This window comes from Symphalangus syndactylus, chromosome 22 (assembly GCF_028878055.3).
Source record: "Symphalangus syndactylus isolate Jambi chromosome 22, NHGRI_mSymSyn1-v2.1_pri, whole genome shotgun sequence".
Classification (NCBI taxonomy): domain Eukaryota; kingdom Metazoa; phylum Chordata; class Mammalia; order Primates; family Hylobatidae; genus Symphalangus; species Symphalangus syndactylus.
In genome coordinates this window covers 23,650,865-23,671,176 of record NC_072444.2, presented here as the reverse complement: position 1 = coordinate 23,671,176, position 20,312 = coordinate 23,650,865, and the positions used below count along the sequence as shown (strand labels likewise).

Below are 20,312 nucleotides of genomic sequence, written 5' to 3'. Positions count from 1 at the left end.
TCACTTCTCAAGGCCTTAATAAAATGTACTCTGATGAGGTGATCTTCATTTGTTTACTATAACTGACTAGATCATCAGCTATAGCCTTATTCTTTTTTTTTTTTTTTTTTGAGATAGAGTCTCGCTCTGTCGCCCAGGCTGGAGAGCAGTGGGGCGATCTCGGCTCACTGCCAGCTCCACCTCCCGGGTTCACGCCACTCTCCTGCCTCAGCCTCCCGAGTAGCTGGGACTACAGCCACCTGCCACCATGCCTGGCTAACTTTTTGTATTTTTAGTAGAGACGGGGTTTCACCGTGTTAGCCAGGATGGTCTCGATCTCCTGACCTCGTGATCCACCCGCCTCGGCCTCCCAAAGTGCTGGGATTACAGGCGTGAGCCACCGCGCCCGGCCAACACGTTTTCTTACATAAACCTGTTACATAAACGATCGTTCATAATTTTTGGAAGCACACCTGCCCTTAATATCCTGTTTTTCGACTGGGTGCATTCTGCAGAGGGCCAACGTAGCCATCACATTGGGATTCTTCCTGACTTCATTCTCAGAGGATTACTTTATCTTGAAGTGCTCAAGCCTCCAGGCACCATCTATAACGACAAATCCCAACTTTCCAGCTCATCTCCAGCCTGTGCTTCTCCCCGACTCAACTCATTTTCAACCACGTGCTAGGCCTCTACCCTTGGATGTGGAAGAGCCATCTCCAGTTCCACCCAGTTCATCTTCATCAGAACATCTATGAGTCGTCGTCTCTGCAGTCCATTTGTTTGCCCGCTTGGGAACAGTAAGCTCCTTAAGGGCAGGGCTACTACCGCGCTCTCAGAGGCGCTGCACTGGAACAGCGCAGGCACAGGGCAGCGTCGGTCACTGCTCCTGGGTACTAGGGCAGCAAATAAACCCAGCAGCTGCGTCTGCCTGCCTGGAGTTGGATCTTTTTGGGCGAGGGTGTACTGGTCCTTCTGACACCAGCGAAGTATAAGGTCTACGTTTATGTATTTGTCAGATATTTAATGACCTCCAACGACAGACATGCCCCCTCAACACCTCCTCCAGTCTTTTTGATTCTTTGAGAACGTTTGAACCATGCAGGATCCTAGCCCTAGGGTGCGGTCGGACCTGCCGCGACGCCAGCCGCCGGGGTTCCTTCCCGAGGCGCCGACATGGGATCCGCGGTGACCTACGAGGGGCGGCTGGGTGGTGGCCATTGGGCGACGGAGCAGGGTCAAGGGCCGGGCTCCGGGATCGTGGGGAGACCGGGGGTCCCGGAGCCCCGCAGCCCCGCAGGCCACTGCCTCGCCGCCCGACGTCACTTCCGACTGGAGCCAAAATGGCGGCGGCGCGGCCGCGGGCGCCGGGGCCGGCGGAACAGCGGCGGTGGCGGCGGCCCTCGGAGCTCTGAGGCGCGGGCGCGGCGGGCGCGGGTAAGGAGCGGCGCGGGTGGGCGGCCTCTGGGCTGGCGCCGGGACGCTGGTCCCTCCTCCCGAGGAGCGCGGCGGCGACGGCAGAGGCGACACGCTGGGGACCAGGCGCCGCAGGGATGGCCGGGCCGGCGGACGCGCCCCTTCAGAGGTCCTGGGCGCGCCAGGGGCCCCGGGACGAGGCGCGGGCCTCCGGGTCGGTGGCCCCGCGGGTGGGTGGCGGCGCCGGGCTCCTCCCTGTCGGCCGTGGGTTCCCCGCGGCGAAGTTCGGGATTCGCTTTGTCGCCGTGAAGAGCCGCGCGCCCCGCGGGGGACGCGTGCGGGCTGCAGGGACCGGCCGGGTGCAGGCGGCGGCGGGGCCACCTGGGACCCCACGTGGGGCCGGGCGCCGTCCCAATTGTCAAGACGCTGTGCTTTTCTCTTTTGTGTTCCCACTGAGTGTGTCTTGCACATTTGCACTCCTAATTTGTTTTGTGTCTTGCGTCTTTGTGTTTCCCAAATAGTTTTTGTGTGGTTTTAACCTGGAGATTGTCTCCCTCAATGTTCCCATAGACCCACGGGTGTGTGCGCGTGTGTGTGTTACAGACGTGCAACTCTATGTTATTAATTTTGCTAATAAAGCTATCAATGAACCTCTTTTGATGGTGGCAAGTGAGACATGAAGTAAACCTAACAGGTCAGTGTTATTCCCCAAACCTTCGTGGTTCCTTCGATCCACGCGTGAGCCACCGACCCTCCGGGCTTGTAGACTTGTGTCGGGCTGTGAGCTGCGGCAAAGACCCCACAGTTAACCGGGAAGTCCTGATTTCCTTAACTACGCAGCTGAAATTTCCCCTAACAGAAATTTCGTGCTGGCCCCTCACTTTTCTTTTATTTAGTGTTGTATTGAGATTTTGGGTGTATTTGAGACGTGGAACGTCTTTTGCTGAATCCCAGTAGGTCCTTAGATCCCTTTAACCAGACACTAGAACAATCATTTTTACCCCAGAACTCGACTAAAATGTTTAAGTTTTTGTTTACTCCAGGTTTATTAAAAGTGACAGAAACTTTTAACAACAAATGGAACCCTTCAATGATTTTTTTTACAGTGGTATAGACTTCGCCTTGATTTGATCAGTTGTGTCCAAGTATTAGAAAAATGTAGGCCTTTTTAAAAAAACATGATAGGAAATTTACATATATTAAGGAGGAGGAACTGAGACACACAGTCATGCGTTCTTTTTTAGTAGGGTTCTGTGTTTTTGAGATGGTCCAAGCTGCTCCATCACTCTAGAGGCTTCCGGACTAACATTTATTGGCCAAATTTTTACATGTAGAATCTTAGTTTAGCCTTGAGATGACCTTGAAAGATCATTTTTATTAAACTCCCTCATTTCGAGCTATGGAAACAAATCAAAATTCATAGTGGAACTAAAACTCATTTACATTTTCTGTGATTCCAGGGCTCTTTTTACTCAACACATCTATTTTGGTTTGATTGAAGTAAGTTAATACATTTTAAGTGCTTAGAAAAGTGCCAGAACGTGATAATACTGCTCAGTAAATGTGTGCTTTTGTTGATTCTGAAGGTAGTTTCTTTAATTGAAAGGTTGGTATGTTCAGGTTTCTTTTTTCCTTATTTTGTGGACAGGGCCTGAAACAGTACAGTTTAAATCTGTAAGAATGTATTAGTTTTGTAAGTACAAAACATAACAAAAGATTCTCACTGTAGAAAATTGGAAAGTAGAGAAAAGCACAAAGAAGAAACAGAAATTGGGCATATCCTTCCCCTCTTCAGATAACCATTGTTAACGTTTGGCAGATCTTCCTGTCTCTCTTGGTGTGGATATGCGTATTTCTTTCCTTATTTTACAATTCATTCACATATATATATATATATTTACATTTTATACAGGATTGATAATATAGTGTATATATTGTTTGCAACCTGTCTTGCCTTATGATACGGTGAGCATGTATCCATACCACTAACTAGTCAATATTATGTTTAATGGCTATTTAATATGTGGATGGGCCGTAAGTTATCAATCAAGTCCATATTGATCTGTAAGGTTTCTCAAGCCTGAGTTTTCTTTTCATTAAGATTTGTTTGAAAGTTTTTTTAAAATTGTGGGTTTTAAAGTTCTGTAATCTTTTGAGATTACAGTGAAAAATGTAAATTCTGCTTTTTAGCATCTAAATACGCATTTTTCTTGCTGGTGCAGTCATAAGAAGTAACACTCAATTTCAGCTTCCTTTCTTCCATTCTCGGCTGTGGCTGTACAGTTATGTACATATATCTGCACATATTCTTTTGATGATTATTTTACGTTAGATGTTTATTTATTCATGGGACTGTTTCTTTAAGCAGCCTGTCTCTTTTCAAGTTCCAAACCTGATTTACAAACCCTTTTTAAGTCCTGTTAAATCATAGACTTTCCAGGATGGAAAGCACCTTAGGTTATTTACTATTTTCATGTCTTCTGAGTAGCTTTTCATGTTATTTTTAATACTCATGCAGAAAAAAAAAAACCAAAACAGCAGACTTCTAACAGAAAACTCCATAATGGGGAGTGGAAGAGGAGGAGGTTGATGGTTGGGGGAAAATCGTCAAACTTGCATGACGATGGGTAGCTAAGGGAGTTTCCAGATGATGAAGGACATCACCTGACTGTCCTTACCACGGATAACTGCCGCCCTGTGTCTAGGGCTTCATGCTTTGTGGCGCTGATCATCAGCTATGCTGTCACCTGTCGTTACAACATTTGGTTAGAGGCCTGGGGTGGTGGTCCATCTCTCTATTTTTGAAGCTACAAGTTTCTAGTTAGAGCTGTAAAAACCACCTTCATGGAGTGTCTGAAAGCTGTAGACTCCATTACTGAAAACAATACTTAGCTTCCATTAAAGCAGGGTTTCTCAGCCTCTGCACTTACTGACGTTTGGGTTAGATAATTCTCTATTGTGGAGGACTATCCTGTACACTGTAGGATGTTTAGCAGCATCCCTGTCCTCTATCAAGGAGATGCCAGTAGCCCCTCCTTCCAGTGTGACAGCCAATAAAATCTCCAGACATTTCCAATAGCACTTGAACCGCTGCAGTGAAGGAAGGTTCATCTAACTGTATGGTTGAATTATTGAAACAGATTATTGAATTTCTTTAAGAACTGTAAGGATAGACTAGATGGTTTACACCTTGAAGCCAAGAAATGGACTTCCAGGTCTGTCCACGTTCCTTTCCACCTTTGGTTTTGTGACCTTATTGAATGGTCAGTTTCAGCACTTTTGCTTCGGCGTCAGTTTTGTGGCATGAGGTAAAGCAATGTGAGGGATCCTGGAGATCATAAAGGAGTTTTCATGACGTGGAATCAGCATTCTTAGTATGCAGATTAAATTATGAAATTTGAATAAATTTGCATACAGTTGATGCGTGGTAAATAATTTAAGCATATAGACCATTATGCTGAACAGCTCAGAAACAACTGTATTCTAGAAAAGCAACTTGGTCCAGCAACCCCTTGAAGATTGATGGTAGAGGCTATGCTGTAGTTTTCCCGAAACCTGTTTTTTTGAAAACAACCAATTTGATGTTATGCACAGAAACGGTGAATTTGCCCTGAGGCAATAAGGCTTACTTTTGAAGTGCTTACCTAACTTTAACTTAATACATTATAATTTAAAGATAGTTCATTGATCTTTGTGGAAAACGTGCAGCATTAATGCAGCTTTCCTCTAGGGGGAAAAGTATAAGTTGCCAAATCCTTATTTGTAATCTTTCTAAGTGTAGATAGTATTGATTGAATTTTTATTGTGGCATACGTAATCTTTAGTCAGAATGTATTGACAAATAAAACATGTGAAAAGAGATGTGCTTTTGGAGCCACATTTGGTAGAGGTGGTTTTCTGAATTACAGAACATCTGTATAATTTCACTGGAATGAATGCATGTGTCATTTAAATATTCTTTCTTAAATGCCTTTCATTCCCTACCCCCACCTTCCTGAGGCATGAATTAGAGTTATTGTATGTAGTAAATCTGGCTCATTTGGAATGAAATATGCTTACAGTATTTTTCTTAGTACTGTATAGTATTTATTCTTAGAGTCTTGGTTCATGTCATGCCTATACTGTGTTTTCATTTATTAGTCCTTTGGAACATGCAATAAAGGAGATTTTACTGAATACTTATTATTTTCTAGCCATTTTGGTGAAAAGAATATTTTGTAGCTCTTGCAATAAATCATACTCTGGGTTTTGCTTTGAAAGAGCTGAATTACTTCTTGGCACAGCTTGTCTGAAATATGTAAAGCTAAGTGCAACTGTTAGTTTGATTATAGGGGGCAGTCTGTCTGGAAATTGGTAAAACCCACACATTTTATATGTGCTTATATGTAGTTCTACTAAGAACTATGTTAAACTCTGGTGGGATAATTCCATGGCACTTTCACATAATTTAAATGATGCCATGTAAGATTCACTAAACCCTTATATACTTTAGTATGAATCCTGCACATTGCCCAAGACCTTGTTAAGAGAATGTAAATTAAATATAAATTGGAGTATCAGTGTAAAAGTGACATTCTAAATGTCCCTCACTCTGTGAGGCTTATTTTTTAGGGACTTTGCTATAATTCTGAAAGACTTCGTTTTACAGTACATCTGAAAGTAGGAGTTTTCAAGAGGATGGCTCTTGGGGTAAATTTAGATTCTTAATTGTGAAGTTCTGTTCCCACTTGTTAGACGGCAGGTCAGCTCACCTGCTTGGGGAGATAAATATATGAATGCACTCTCGAGTAATTTAATGGAGCCCTACCTCAATGTACAGAATGACAGTATCACAGATCAAGAATGGAGTACGAGTGATTTTCGGCTGTGGTGGGGGTAGGTAGGTCACTTGTCCCCTGTTGTCTCTTCCTATTTGTAAAGTGAAGACTATGATTAGTCTTTTTCATCGGGATGGTTTGAGATGAATAAAGAATAGGCAGGCAATTTGAGATACTTTAGGTTTTTCAAGAACATTAGTAACATTTTTTCTTAGATATTTCTCCTAATACAGCGAGTGTTGTGAAATAACATGGCAGTTATTGTTGAGAGAAAAGCCTTCCCAGTTATCTATTGAGTCCTTAGGCATTTTGACCTTCCCTCCACTCTTATAGAACTTGGTGGAAGGGGCCACTATTTTTTCTAGCTCCTTCCGTGCCTTTCACAAAGCCACGTCCTGCACCGTCTACCCTTCTCTGTGGATATTTTTCCGCTTGGCAATTTCCTTTCCTGAGGCACCCACTTGGGACTTCTGAATCTCCATCCCGATGTTGATGGCCTGTTTGTGCTTGGACCTGTTCTTCCGCTTGAGACTGATGTACTTTTCCCGGGAAGGTCGGGCATCTCCTTAGAGTCAGTAAAATGGAGCTCACTGGCCAGGCATGGTGGCTCATGCCTGTAATCCCAGCACTTTGGGAGGCCGAGGCTGGTGGATCACGAGGTCAGGAGTTTGAGACCAGCCTGGCCAACATGGCGAAACCCCATCTCTACTAAAAATGCAAAAATTAGCCAGGTGTGGTGGTGGACACCTGTAATCCCAGCTGCTTGGGAGGCTGAGGCAGAAGAATTGCTTGAACCTGGGAGGCGGAGGTTGCAGTGAGTCGAGATCGCGCCACTGCACTCCAGCCTGGGAGACAGAGCGAGACTCCATCTCAAAAAAAAAAAAAATGGGGCTCACCACCTTTTACTTAAATATTGTCCCTACTCCTGACTGCTCTGTCTTTAAAATATATTCAAACCACCATTCCTGTAGTCACTCACATTCCAATTTTGGGACTCATCTTTGCCATTTCTTTTTTGCCTCCTGTTCAGTTAGCTAACATTCTGCCCATTCCTTCCCTCTGCAGTGTCAATCATATTTTTTGTTTCAGCTCTTGACTGCAGTTCAAACCCTAATTGCCTGTTCTCTTGGATTCTGAACCGACTTGCCCGGCCCCAGTCTTTCTGGCTGCCCTCTCCTCACCTACTTCCTTATTCTTTTCTGTCAACTTAATCTTCCTAAAATATTCAATTTTTCTTGTCGATGGTGCCTTCTTAGTCCAGAACTCCTGACTGCCCATTCCAGGTGCTAAAGCTGCCTTCCTAATGGACCGCCATGAAACCAGGCTCCTCTTCCAGGTGATCGCAGGCTCTGCTTCTCAGTCACTCTTCTTCCATCTTTCTCCACAGACTTTTTGGAACAGGGTGTGGAGTAGGATAGTAACTCCTCACACGGTATCTGGGAACTCTACCACAAGGTCATGTTTAGATTTAACCTGGAACTCAGAGCCCCCTAGAACTGCCCATCTGTTCTGTCCTTGCTCTGCACTGATGCTCACTTGAGTTGCACTGTTTTGCAGACTAAAACAGACAAACATCAAAAGACAGTCTTTCATCTTTTTTTAAAATAATAAATGGTTAGGCATTTATTTCTCTTTACCTTGAAACAAGAACTAGTGATTTATTTTGAGGAAATAACATTTTTTTTTTTCCAAAAAGAAGCTTGTGTGTGTAGTTTAAAGGGCCTCTTAAACTGTAGAATAGTGTACACACTTTGCTCTGCAAACAGTAGGCATTGCCATTATTTTTAAGTGCTTGTGAGAAGTAGTAACATATTTAGAGAGTAAATCCCAAATCTCAAATTATTTAAAATAGAAGAGTCACTTTCTACCAAAATTAAAAAAAAAAACTTAATAAAATCTTCGGAGAAGACCTGTAGAATCTTGCAGTAACATAAGTGTGCCTGACACCATAGCAAAAGAGTTTGAGTTGTCATTTTATCTGTTATGACTTCCAGTTTTGCTTTAGGTTGTTCACCTGTGAATTCAGGAAGCCTCCGCATCATTTACGTGCGGGTTGTATGGAAGATGAGAAGAGCTCCGAGCAGCTCCTTGTAAGATGCTTCTGTTGCTCAGAGAGTCTTCCTGTGAGACGTGAAGACTTTGGTGCCAGGACCACTACCCTGTCCGTGCTGCTGTAGCGTTCTTCCGCTTTTCAGGAAATTCACAAATCTTTTGCAGGATTCCTAGACATCTCTTAATTTTAAAAGTAACATCTGCATTGGCAAATCCAGTGGAAAAACGGTACACAGGGGTCAACTGAGGATTCATTTTGTTTTGGGAATTGTGAAATGAGCTATCATATGGCATCTTGCTTTAGAAATTTTGTCTGAGTTAGAAGCTTGGCATTTGAGTGTTAGTCAAGATTTTGATTTAATTTTCCTTTTATAAGTTAAAGTTTTTATACATCTAATGTAGGGAAAATGTCAGAAAAGAATCTTTCATGGAAACTTCTGTTACTTTAATACTATTTTGCAGGAGGTAATAATGGCCTTGAATCTGAAGCATAGTTCTCATCAGAGAGCAAGGACTGATTGGAAAACTCTTGTATTCTGACCTGCCCCCAGATTTTTACATTTGTATTTCTTGGCAATTAGTCTTAAAAATAAGGAAAGGAAATTAACATTTTAATTCAAGAGTGCTTTGATTGGATGGAGTTACTTCATGCAGGAAAATTCACAATAATTCTTTTTTTTTTTGTACCGTTGGAGGGGAGGAATATCCTATAGTGAGAGCTAAGATAATATGTTTTAATTTCTTTAGAGAAACTGGGTAGTTTTAATAAGGAGGTTACAGGGAATTATTGTAGGAACCCTAAACAAACTTGAGATTTGTGATGTAATAAATTACATGTTCAGTGGAATATGACTTAGGTGTATAAATTTAATCAAAAGTATGAGGGAGAGCATATATTAATAGCTGTCAATAACAGCAATCAATAATAAAGAATACATAATCCGCAACTGCCATATGTTTACTTCTGAGCTGTCTCATTATTAATGGATGCTTGGAGCAGTAGCTTTTGAAAATTTCCCCTTTAATCTTTTTTTTTTCTTTCCAAGTAAAGGAAGAGATATTCTGACAGGAAAAGAACCCTGGAATGCCACAATCTAAATGCGGATTTATAGTCCTTTCCTAGCATATCAGCAGGTCCCTTATTTGACATTCTGATATGGTGTTATTTAATTGCTCGAGGCCCACTGGAGCCGGAGGGCTGTTGACCTCAGCACTCTATAAACTTAAATATTCCAAACAAAAGCTTGAATCAGTCTCATTTTCTTACTGGAGCTCTGCAGCTCTAAAGCCACTGAGAACAGCACACCCTTGGTTTTTCTAATCTGTTACATGGAAACTGTGTTGTTAGTATCAGATCGTCCCACCTGGAGTAAACTCAATACACTCCACTTCGCTATTTACGTTTCTCTGCTCTATGCATTCGGGGAATCGGGGCCTGTGATAGTTGTCTGTCGTGTTCTAGGCCTCACTGAGGAAACTGATCACTGAAATGGGAGAAATTAGTGGTTTATTTGTGAACATTCTATTCTTGTATCTCATATATTTGTAGGTAGGGAAATTGCTGTATGTGATATACTCTGTGTTAACCATTGTCTTTTGGTATTGGGAGAAATCCTTCGGTGGGTGAGAGGCGTGAGTGGTTTCAAGCAGAAGGAATTCATTGCCTCTGGTTCAGCAGCTTGCCACACCTTTCCTGTCTGCGCAGTCTCTCTCCACACACATAGAATCTCCTTAAAGTATCAGGTTTGATTTTTCACTTTATTTAATTTGGTAATATAGTCTGCATTTTAATACCAAGGTTGGGGCTGTATTTTTTAGTACGAAGCTAGATGATTACTCTTGTGAAATCGTATTATTTTAGAAAAGGAAAACTGATGAATTTTCATTTAGCAAATTCCTGGGCAGATTCAATATCTGTGCTTTTGCTTAATCTAACAAGTGGGTACTACGTGTTTTCATATTGATATCTAAAGTTTACAGTTTTTTTTAACCCAAAGTATTTTTATTGCTATATTAGCAATGGGTTTTTTGGATATGTTTTTAAGGGCCACATAAAAATAGATTCAATGAACAAATTAAATTGAAGTCCTAGATTTAAATGTTTGGTTTAAAGAATTTTCTACAACAAATTTCAACAGATTCTAATTGTGGAGTCTTTCTGAAGAAAAAAAATTTCACAGATTGTAATTTAGGAATTGTGCGTGGTAGTTTTCTATGACAATGAATACCTTAATAGCATTTTAAAATCAATAAAAACTGTTTTTGAGAAGTTGGCATATTTCAGACATTTTTATTATTTTTCTAGAAGTTTCAGGATTGCAAGAATCTTTTGGTCAGAGTAAGGTCAGTGTTAGATGACACTACAGATCTACTCTGCTAAAAGCCGAATCATCTCTGTATTTGCTACAGTATTTATTTGCCTTGAGAACTACTTTATGTGGTGATTAGCTTTAGAATTTTTTTTTATGTTGGCCATGAACTTTCTAAGACTCCTTTCCCAAAATGGCAACTTTTTTTCTTGTGTCTAGTCCATGTTTTCATTCTGGTCTTTTAAATTTGATAAAAACATATTCTCTTACTTATTTCTGTTTTACTCTTTATCCATAAACTTCCTGAATCATAAAAGTTAAAGTTTTTTCTGATTCTTGATGTCACAATGTAGAATTTTTGTTAACTTAAAATAATTATAAAATAGTATGTGACCTCTATGTGTTTATTGCAAAGTTAATTATTTTCCAGTTACTCCTCCCTCCCTGCCAGAGATCTAAAGTGATCCTAAAGAAAATTGTAAAAAATAATGTCAGTGATTTAGAGGTGAATGTACAAATCAAATACGTATTTTCCCAATTCTGTCCCTTCCCTCACAGACGTAAACTAATCTTAAAAAAAAATCTGTTGCTCCTACTTTGCCTTTCATATAGATTTGTAGATTTTTACAAGTCCGTAAAGGGCAGATATGAAGACAGTTTAAGTGTTACATGTATTACATTAATGCTAGTTTGTGTCTTTGTTTAGATAGACCTGCTTTATTTCAGAGGATTGGTAATAGAGAGTGCTGGGGCTGCAGGGCTGGTATGACCCAGGGAAAGGGCTGTCCCACATGTCTCTAGATTTTCTGGTCTCTGGACTTCCGTGTCAGAAGACAGCAGCTTAACAGTTGTTGAGGTTGTGTTGACACTTTATGGGACTAGTATCTTAGTAATGACTCAAATTATTTTATTGTGGTTATATTGATACGGATCATTAATCATCAAATCATCTTTATGCTATTAATAAATGTTTCTAAGACTGATTTGTCTAGAACTTGAAAGTAATATCTTGAAAAGTTAAGTGCATATACTCATTAAAATCTTGATATGTAAAATAGAGATCAAGCTCTTATTTTCTAAGAGTGCATGCTCTTCTAGGACTGATAAATATTAAGGTAGGATAGAAGGAATATGTTAGACTTATTCAAGGGGTGCTGTAGAAATATTCAAGAAGGTTTGATTAGGCGTGGAAATGCAGAAAAGAAACTAAGGCATAAGCCAAGGTCAGAGAAGTCCTAGGGATTTAAAGATTTTCAGTATCTGCTGTTAGCAAAGCAGAGGCACTTAATTGTTCAGCACTTCAAAAAAGAGCATTTGGCCGGGCACGGTGGCTCACGCCTGTAATCCCAGCACTTTGGGAGGCTGAGGCGGACAGATCACGAGGTCAGGAGATCGAGACCATCCTGGCTAACGCAGTGAAACCCCGTCTCTACTAAAATACAAAAAATAGCTGAGCGTGGTGACGGGCGCCTGTAGTTCCAGCTACTTGGGAGTCTGAGGCAGGATAATGGCCTGAACCCGGGAGGTGGAGCTTGCAGTGAGCCGAGATCGCGCCACTGCACTCCAGCCTGGGTGACAGAGCGAGACTCCGTCTCAAAAAAAAAAAAAAAAAAAAAAAAAAGAGCATTTGGTAGAATTGTTAAGGTTTCAGTGATACACTTGGAAAGATTTCTCTCTGCCTCTGCACTGCTGGATTGATCATTCCGTTTCTCACATTTGATAAAACCTTGGCCTGGAGATACCATGTATTAGTTAAATGGGTGTGTAAAGACAGGACTGTTGAAGTCAACACTGAATATGAAAGTTATGTAGGATTGCCATGGCACTTCCACGGGGGTTTTGAGCAGTGCTGGAGGAATCTTAAGGAAGTTATCCCAAACATTTTTAGATGCTGTAGTTGCTTTAGAATATATTATTATCCTATTGCAGCTCATCATATGGTTACCACATTCAGAGGTTCTCAGTTGGCAGGGCATTTGAGAATGTGTGTATGTATTTTCGATTGTCACAATGATTGGAGGCACTGCAATGTTAAGTGCCCATAAGGAAAGGGACAGTCTCGCTCAAGGAGCTGGCCAGTCCAAAATGCAGCGTTCCTCTGTTGAGAGACTCCACCCAGGTCTTACTTCTTTTCCTTTAACACCCCTTGTTTTTGATATAGTTGAATAAAGAATTAAGTTTTAAAAATAACATTTGAGAATTCACTGTCAGATTTACAGTGTTTTTGTTGTTGTACAATATTTTATGTATATAGCTTGACAATTTTGTGAGTCCAAGAGGGAGAGAGGAAAAAATGACGGTCTGGTTTTTAGCAATTAGGATTTGGAAATAATAGGGAGGAGGCTCTCCCCACACAGATATATAGTGAATCTTTAAGAAAAAGATGTTATGATCTTTCTTTTCTCTGGAAAGAAATAATAAGCGCATTCTCATTTGGACAGAGAGGAAACAGGTAGTGTAGAAAGAGAAGATTATTAATTATGTAACAATCTGAATTATATTCTAATCTTTTTTTATTAAGAAAAAGATGATAGCCTGGGCAACAAGGTGAGGCTCTGTCTCTACCAAAAAAAAAAAAAAAAAAAAAAAAATTAGCCAGGCATGGTGGCGTGAGCCTGTAGTCTTAGTTATTTAGGAGGCTGAGGTGGGAGGATCACTTGAGCCCAGGAGTTCGAGGCTGCAGTGAGCTATGATTGTGCCATTGCAGTCCAGCCCGGGTGACAGAGTACTACACTGTCTCCAGAAAAAAAGAAAAACATGAGATTCCTTGAGATAATAAATCAAAGAATACAATGTTTTAAGTACTATTTTAGTTATTCAATATCAGATGTTAGGATGTCTCAGTTGTTTGAATTGTGCCTATGAGCTAGCAATGACAAAAGGTGAGGAAAAGAAAAGAAGTGTTAAATAAAGAGGGAAAACATGAAAAACAGATGGTAAGAAGAAGGCAGCATCTTAGAAAACAGCAGCTCCATCCTCCTATGCCCTCAGGACAAAAACCTCAGTGCCATCCCTGAATTCCTTTCTTTCTTTCATGCCTAAGATCTAAAACTGCAGCACATCTTGGGTGCTCGAGACCATCATGGCCAACGTGGTGAAACTCTGTCTCTACTGAAAATACAAAAATATTGACTGGGTGTGGTGGCACGTGCCTGTAGTACTAGCTACTCAGGAGGCTGAGGCAGGAGAATTGCTTGAACCCGGGAGGTGGAGGCTGCAGTGAGCCAAGATCACACCACTGCACTCTAGCCTGGCGACAGAGCGAGACTCCATCTCAAAAAAAAAAAGGAAAAATCAAATAAAATCTATCCATCCATCTGTCCGTCTGTCCGTCCAGGATCCAGTTACTTTTCACATCTCTTCTACTGCCTGAGCCATGCCGCCATTGTCTCTTGGTTAGACTGGGCATCAGCCTCCAACATCGCCTCTTCATGCGCCCCTCACCGACTGTGCACCAGCCACACCAGCATCCTGGCTCCCTCTCCGCTTCCCCAGGCTGCAGCCTTGTGAGGCTTCTCACTTTCGCTTCCACCTCCACCTCCATATAACATTTCTCCCCTTACTTTCCTGGTTTGAAGCTCATCCCTTTCCTGGCTTTTATGTGGACCGCTCCTCTGAGTCCTTCTCTGACCACATTGTTGAATTTGCACACATAGAGGTAGAGACAGAGATTGTAGTAACTATCTACCTCTCCATAACTCTTTATTTTTTTCTAAAGCACTTTCATTTTCTGGCATGCCACATATTTTACTTATGTATTTACTGTGGCTCTCTTCCCCAAAAGGGCAGGGATCTTCCTCCTTTCCACTGCTCAAGGGCAGTGCTTGACACATAGTGGGTGCTCCTGGGGAGGCAGGAGTAAAAAATTGGTGAAATGTAGTTAAGATGCATTAGCAGAAACCAAAATTATGAGACCTTGACTGAATTATCTTAAGCTCTTGTTAATTGAGGATGCTAGTGCTGTGCTTATTTTGGTGAAGGGGACCTGAGCTGGTTCACTGAAGGCAGCACAGTGCCTGCTAGTCCTTGGAAGAAGCTTCATAAATGATGGTGATGATGATGATACCGACGATTCTCGTGAGAGGGAAAAGGCAAACAAAGGGAAATGGTAAAGCATTATAGCTCTTTCCAACATCTTTTATTAAAACATTTGCATTTTACCGCAGATGTTTTTTGTTCTGTTCCTCAAAGAGAACTCCCCTGAGCTGGTGTTAATAAATCTACCTATAAAAGCTTTGTCAGAGGACATGTGAAACCCCTAACATCTTATTCACCTGGGGGAATGAGGTGTCACGCAGGGCCACCACGTGCAACTGGATAGTAGTCAGTAGGCATTTCTGGTCGAGGGTCAAGTGTGCACATCTGAGGGATCACTAAGCTCATCACTGTTTAATACCTATACATATATATATATATTTTTTTTTCTTTTTTTTTTTCTTTTTTTTTTTCGAGACGGAGTCTTGCTCTGTCGCCCAAGCTGGAGTGCAGTGGCGTGATCTCGGCTCACTGCAAGCTCCATCTGCCAGGTTCACGCCATTCTCCTGCCTCAGCCTCCCGAGTAGCTGGGACTACAGGCGCCTGCCACGATGCCTGGCTAATTTTTTGTATTTTTTAGTAGAGACGGGGTTTCACCGTGTTAGCCAGGATGGTCTCAATCTCCTGACCTCGTGATCCGCCTGCCTTGACGTCCCAAAGTGCTGGGATTACAGGCATGAGCCACTGCGCCCGGCCCAAAATATACATTTTTAACTTGATAACAATTTTACGTCTTAGAGAAGAGGGTTATGTTCAATATATGATGTTTACTAAGGCAGGACATGTAAATATACATGAGAAAGATACTCAGTATTAAAATTTAAAGGAATGGACTTCATGGTTTAACTTGCAATTCTTTGGCTTTGCTTTTTTTTTTTTTTTCCTGAGTCCTTGCTTACCAAGAGTTTATATTGGTTTGGCTAGCAGTGAGCTGTCTAACAAGATGCAATCTCATGGAATACATCCTTATGCCAATTATGAATAAAAGTCGTTCAGACGGCCAGGCCCTAACTTAAATATAGTGCCTTTGGTGGTTAAGGGTAATCAGGTGAGTAGTTAAATAGATCAAGAAAAGGAAAGAAAAATCCAACTACCTTATTAAAAAACAAGGGTAAAATGTCAAAACAGTGGGTAGGCAGTAGGAAGAATGTCACTAAATTATGTATTCTTTGGGTTATTAACAATTAGAACATAATGTTACAATGTAAGCAGAGGCTTGTGGGTCAAGGAAGGAAAGATAAGTTATAAGCAAGTGCATAAAGAAATAGGAGAATTATGCCTAATGGTGTGTGTATGTAAACGTGAGAAATGTTTAGAACCTTACAGTGAAAGTTCTACTTAAAGTGTCATGATTTAATATATTATGAATTGCATCAAATGACTCAAGGCATACGTTGCAGAAAGGACCATTTTCAGAGATTATTATTTAGAAACAAGTAAGTCATATGCATTTACAAGAAATAATTTTGTCTTCTTATTTTACTATACTATGAATACATTGAACACGGGTTTTTAAGGGACAATGTAGCTGTTTCCCAACATCTTTTATTAAAACATTTGCATTTTACTGCCAGTTTTTTGTTCTTTTCCTCAGAGAGAACTCCCAGTGGCCAATGTTAGTAAATTCAACTTTCTAATTCAGGAACTTGAAAAACAGAATAATGTAATGGGGTCTAATGGTGTTTACGTTCAGCACAGTATTGGTAAAAGAAAAAGAAAGACACTTATATTGCATAATAAGGTACTCAATAATGCTTTGTATTTCTATTAACAAAGCTAATTTATTTCTTCTTAGGAATGATGCAGTTCCAAAGCAAAGATTTGATGTTATCCTAATGAGTCTGCTTTCAGTTGTAGAGTACAGTGAAGCCCTAGTAAGGCGTAGTAAGAAATCTATTTCACTGGAGATAATAAATCTGACAAGGAAGCTCTCAGCATAGATTGGAGTTGATTTGGCATAGAGTTGCTTTATAAATAGCCCTTTGAGCAAACTCTACAGTTCTGTATGTGGTTTTAAATCCCTGTAAATTTGTAGGCAGGTACATATTACAATTGTCTGTTTTTCTTTTTAGGGTTCATGTAATCAAAGAAGTTTCTTTGTTGTATGTATCTTTACAGAACACAACAGGAATTGAAAATGAATCAGGTGAGTTTAAAAATCAGAATTTATACAAATACATGACCTAGATGTTAGACCAGCTCTTGATTTTTACAAGATAGTAGCACACACATTCATTTCTCCTGGATTCTCATTTTTGTTTCTTAATACCATTAATTAGTTCATTGCGTTCATACCATGCATTTGTTCGTGGAGTGGAATGTGCATTGTTTGGGTGTGGGTTGTCGTTTCTGTGGTTGCCTGAGGAGAGGACTCATTCTTAGGGATTTTCATTAAGACTTTTTGACCTCTCCCTTGCCACACTCTAGAGTGAGTTTTTTGTGTGTGTTTGTTTTGAAGCTTATTAAGCTTTCATTTTTAGCATTTTTTATTTTGTGATTATTTGTTGGTTGAAAAGAGAGGATTAAAAGTTATTTATAGAGACTGCAAATGATCAAAGAAGAAACTTTAAGCATTTGTCCTTGAAAAACCTGTTCTCAGAGCAAAAACAAGAGGGCAGATATTGAAATGTAAGATGTGTTTCTCTTTACAGGAGATGTGGGATTACCTGGTGATTAAACTATTCTGCTATGGATATTTTCATAGCCTCAAGGGTGTTCTGATAAGTAGAGCCAGTTATGTGGATCTAATAATATATTCTAGAGTAGGATTCTTATTTTCTGGTTTCAATATCATCTCACTGGTAGTTATAGAAATACGTGGGTGTCAGAAATGTTTTCTTTTTAAAATCTTCATAAGCACTTATTTTTAAAATGTGAAGGACAAAACCCAAAATATGAAGTCCTTAGCTTAAAACTCTCAGACTTGAAAACATTTTGTATCCCTTATCAACTGAAACTTTAGACACCTTTTTATCATGTACAGGTGATTCTAACTAGAGATCACAAGTTCAATTTAATTAGCTGGGCCAAGTTTAATACATTCAGTCCTGTGCTGCATTGAGAGATTTGAAATTTTTGGATTCTTTTGATTTCTTTTCATTACTTTCTTTATCAGAAATGTTTATTTTAATGCAGAGGACATATATCATAAAAAACGAATCTGGCGAACACATGGGGCACATGCTTTCTATTATTTTAAAACTTGCAGATTTATTGACATGCTTTTGAAGGCAAATTATTTTTGAAATGGTGAGGTGGAGGAGGGAAAAGAGAACAGAGTGGATTTTCACAGTCATCGTCCATCAAAGTTATACTCATATATATTTCATAGATTTCATTTATTTTCCTATTTTAAGATTGATTCTTAATACGAACCTGGTCACCCAAAGGAGCTCGGTTCTCTGCGGTCTAGGAACTGTTTTGTTGGAGGAGTCTTGATCCTGCATTAGAATGGTTGTGAGTTCTTCCAAAGTGGAATCTAAATGTTGATATTGTTCTTGTTGCATCGCTGTTTAGAAATCATTTGATATGTCTACACCTTTAACCTTAGGATTAATTATGCCTTAATTCTTGTACAGTATTAGGCTTGTAATATTTCTAGTGTATTAGACTTGACACTTCAAACTTTTGCTTTATATTTCAGTTATATCAAACTTGTGTTTAAAAAAGTCTGCATACCAGTCAAAAAGTGGTAGCAATAACTACTACTTTTTTTTTTTTTGGCTCTTTTACAATTTCATTTTGCTTTTGACAAGTTTTAATATCAGATTTGCAGAAGACCGCCTTTGATCCCAAATGCCAAGTATCAGTGGAAAAGTGTCCTCTTATGTTTCTAATGGTTAACACATTTCTGATTTGGGTGTAATTTAAATGGTCTGGTAGTAATGAAACTTATTTGGATTATAAAAATTGCCCACTTTGAGTAAAATTTTTAGCATCTTTTGCTATATTTTATTAGAAGAATATTAATTATATGCTGTTTAGACCTGACTGTTATGGCATAAAATCGATCAGTGTTTTTCAACAATCACCCCAGTAATTCTTCAGGGTTAAGACTTATTTCAGGATAATTTACAGTTTTCCCTTCTTGTATTTATTGCTGTCATTTTCAGACAGTGAAAATGAGCAGTAAATGCTTGGAAAACTGAAAAATAACTCTACACAACAAAATTCAGATATAAAAAAGTTTGAACTTGAAGAAGATTGACTTATAAATAAAATCCTGATGGTTATTTTAGGGTTAGGTTATTCTCCCCGGGAACGGATCAGCATTGCTTTGACGGGTTTTAGTTGTCAGTTCTGTTTCTTATGATGGGTATGGTCTTGAAGACAATAGCATAGAATAATTTGTTTTGTATATGCCTGACAGTTGAGTTTCAGGGACTGCAGGATCCTCGTCATAGGCATATCATGTTGTTTGTTATTGATTCCTCTGGAAGAAGCAATAGAGTCCACAGCCTGCCAGTGTTTTCAGCACTGACTATTGAGGCGACATTCAGAACTGTTGCGCTCAGTTGTATCAGTGTGTTCCAAGCCGGTCCTAGTGTGATAGCTCCCTCTGAGCCCAGCTCTCACAAAGCTCCCCGACCTACATATTCTTTGCTTTCTTTCTCTTCCCTTCTGTTCTTCACTCAAAACTCACCCCTTTCTTAATATCTCTTAACCTCTCAATTAGAGCCCAGCTTGCTTTGCATGTGAGTCTTCGATCCTTCCACTTGAGCCCATGCCTGGGTGGCAGCAAGAGCAGTAGTCATTGTGCCTCCTCCCCTGGCTCTCCATGCTTCCTTCTCTCCATTCTCAGATCGTAGGTATCCTACTTGCTTCATTAACATTCCACACCCATCCTGATACTTAACTTTTAGATGTTCCACTGTTTTCCTTCTTATTTTCCTAGACTTATTTAGGAATGGCTTTATTTCAGGAATGGTTCCATTATCTCAGTTGTCCCTAACATTCATTCATTCCTTCCCTCATTCATCGTGCACAGACTGTATCCCAGCATGTTATGGGTTCCGCAGTGAACTAGGTGGGCAAGAGCTCTGCCAGTAACATACTCCAAGAGGGAGACAGTTAAAAAGCAGGAAGACAAGCAAGGTAATTTCAGATAGTGAAAAGTGCTGTGAAGACAATTAAACAAGATCTTGTTACAAAGGATGATGGGTAGAGGTGAAAGGAGGTCTTTGGATTACATGGTCAGAGAAGGCTACTCTGTGGAGGTGATTGCTAGTAGAACTGAAACTTAGGTAATAACCGGGAACCAGATAGACACATGAAGATCTGGAAAAAGAAAATTCCAGGCAGAGTGAACACACAGTAGTACAAAGGCCCTGGAGTGGAAATGAGCTTGGTAGTTCACGGAACAGAGAGCAAGCCATGGTCTGGAGCTTGGCCCTGTCAGGGGCTCTGGGATAAGAGGACATTGGTGTGAGAGGCAAGGTTTATAGGGCCTTTAGGGCTACGGGACAGTGACACAAGCTGATTTTCATTTTTAGGATGTCCTCCCCAATGTGCTACGGAGACTGGATTGTAAGGGAGCAAGAGTGTGGTGATAACGTGTGTTCGCTACTGAGATTAACACCATGCTTTAGGACAGTTTCTTCAGTTGGACAACTTAATGGACCTGACAACTTTTTGAAAGAGGGTACTTTTTTGTATTTCAGAATTAATTTGACTCCTGTTCTTTTTCAAAAATGGTGTATAAGCA

At 40.4% G+C, this 20,312-nt stretch overlaps 1 protein-coding gene across 10 annotated transcripts in view; it reads left to right on the top strand.

Moving 5' to 3' along the window:
* The window catches only part of PRDM2 (PR/SET domain 2), a 125,855-nt gene continuing 105,543 nt past the window's right edge, over positions 1-20,312 (top strand). The window contains exons 1-3 of one of the 10 annotated variants that reach the window (XM_063631792.1): positions 1,325-1,416; positions 16,681-16,754; positions 20,101-20,249. Coding sequence is in view for 7 of the 10 variants with exons in the window: in XM_063631795.1 (XP_063487865.1) it covers positions 1,156-1,416 (261 nt within the window). In the remaining 3 variants the exon portion in view is untranslated. Of the gene's footprint in view, positions 1,417-1,484; positions 1,565-1,604; positions 1,626-16,680; positions 16,755-17,964; positions 18,065-20,100; positions 20,250-20,312 lie in introns of those variants that run through there. The other 9 variants (XM_063631791.1, XM_063631790.1, XM_063631789.1 and 6 more) reach the window with 9 other exon arrangements.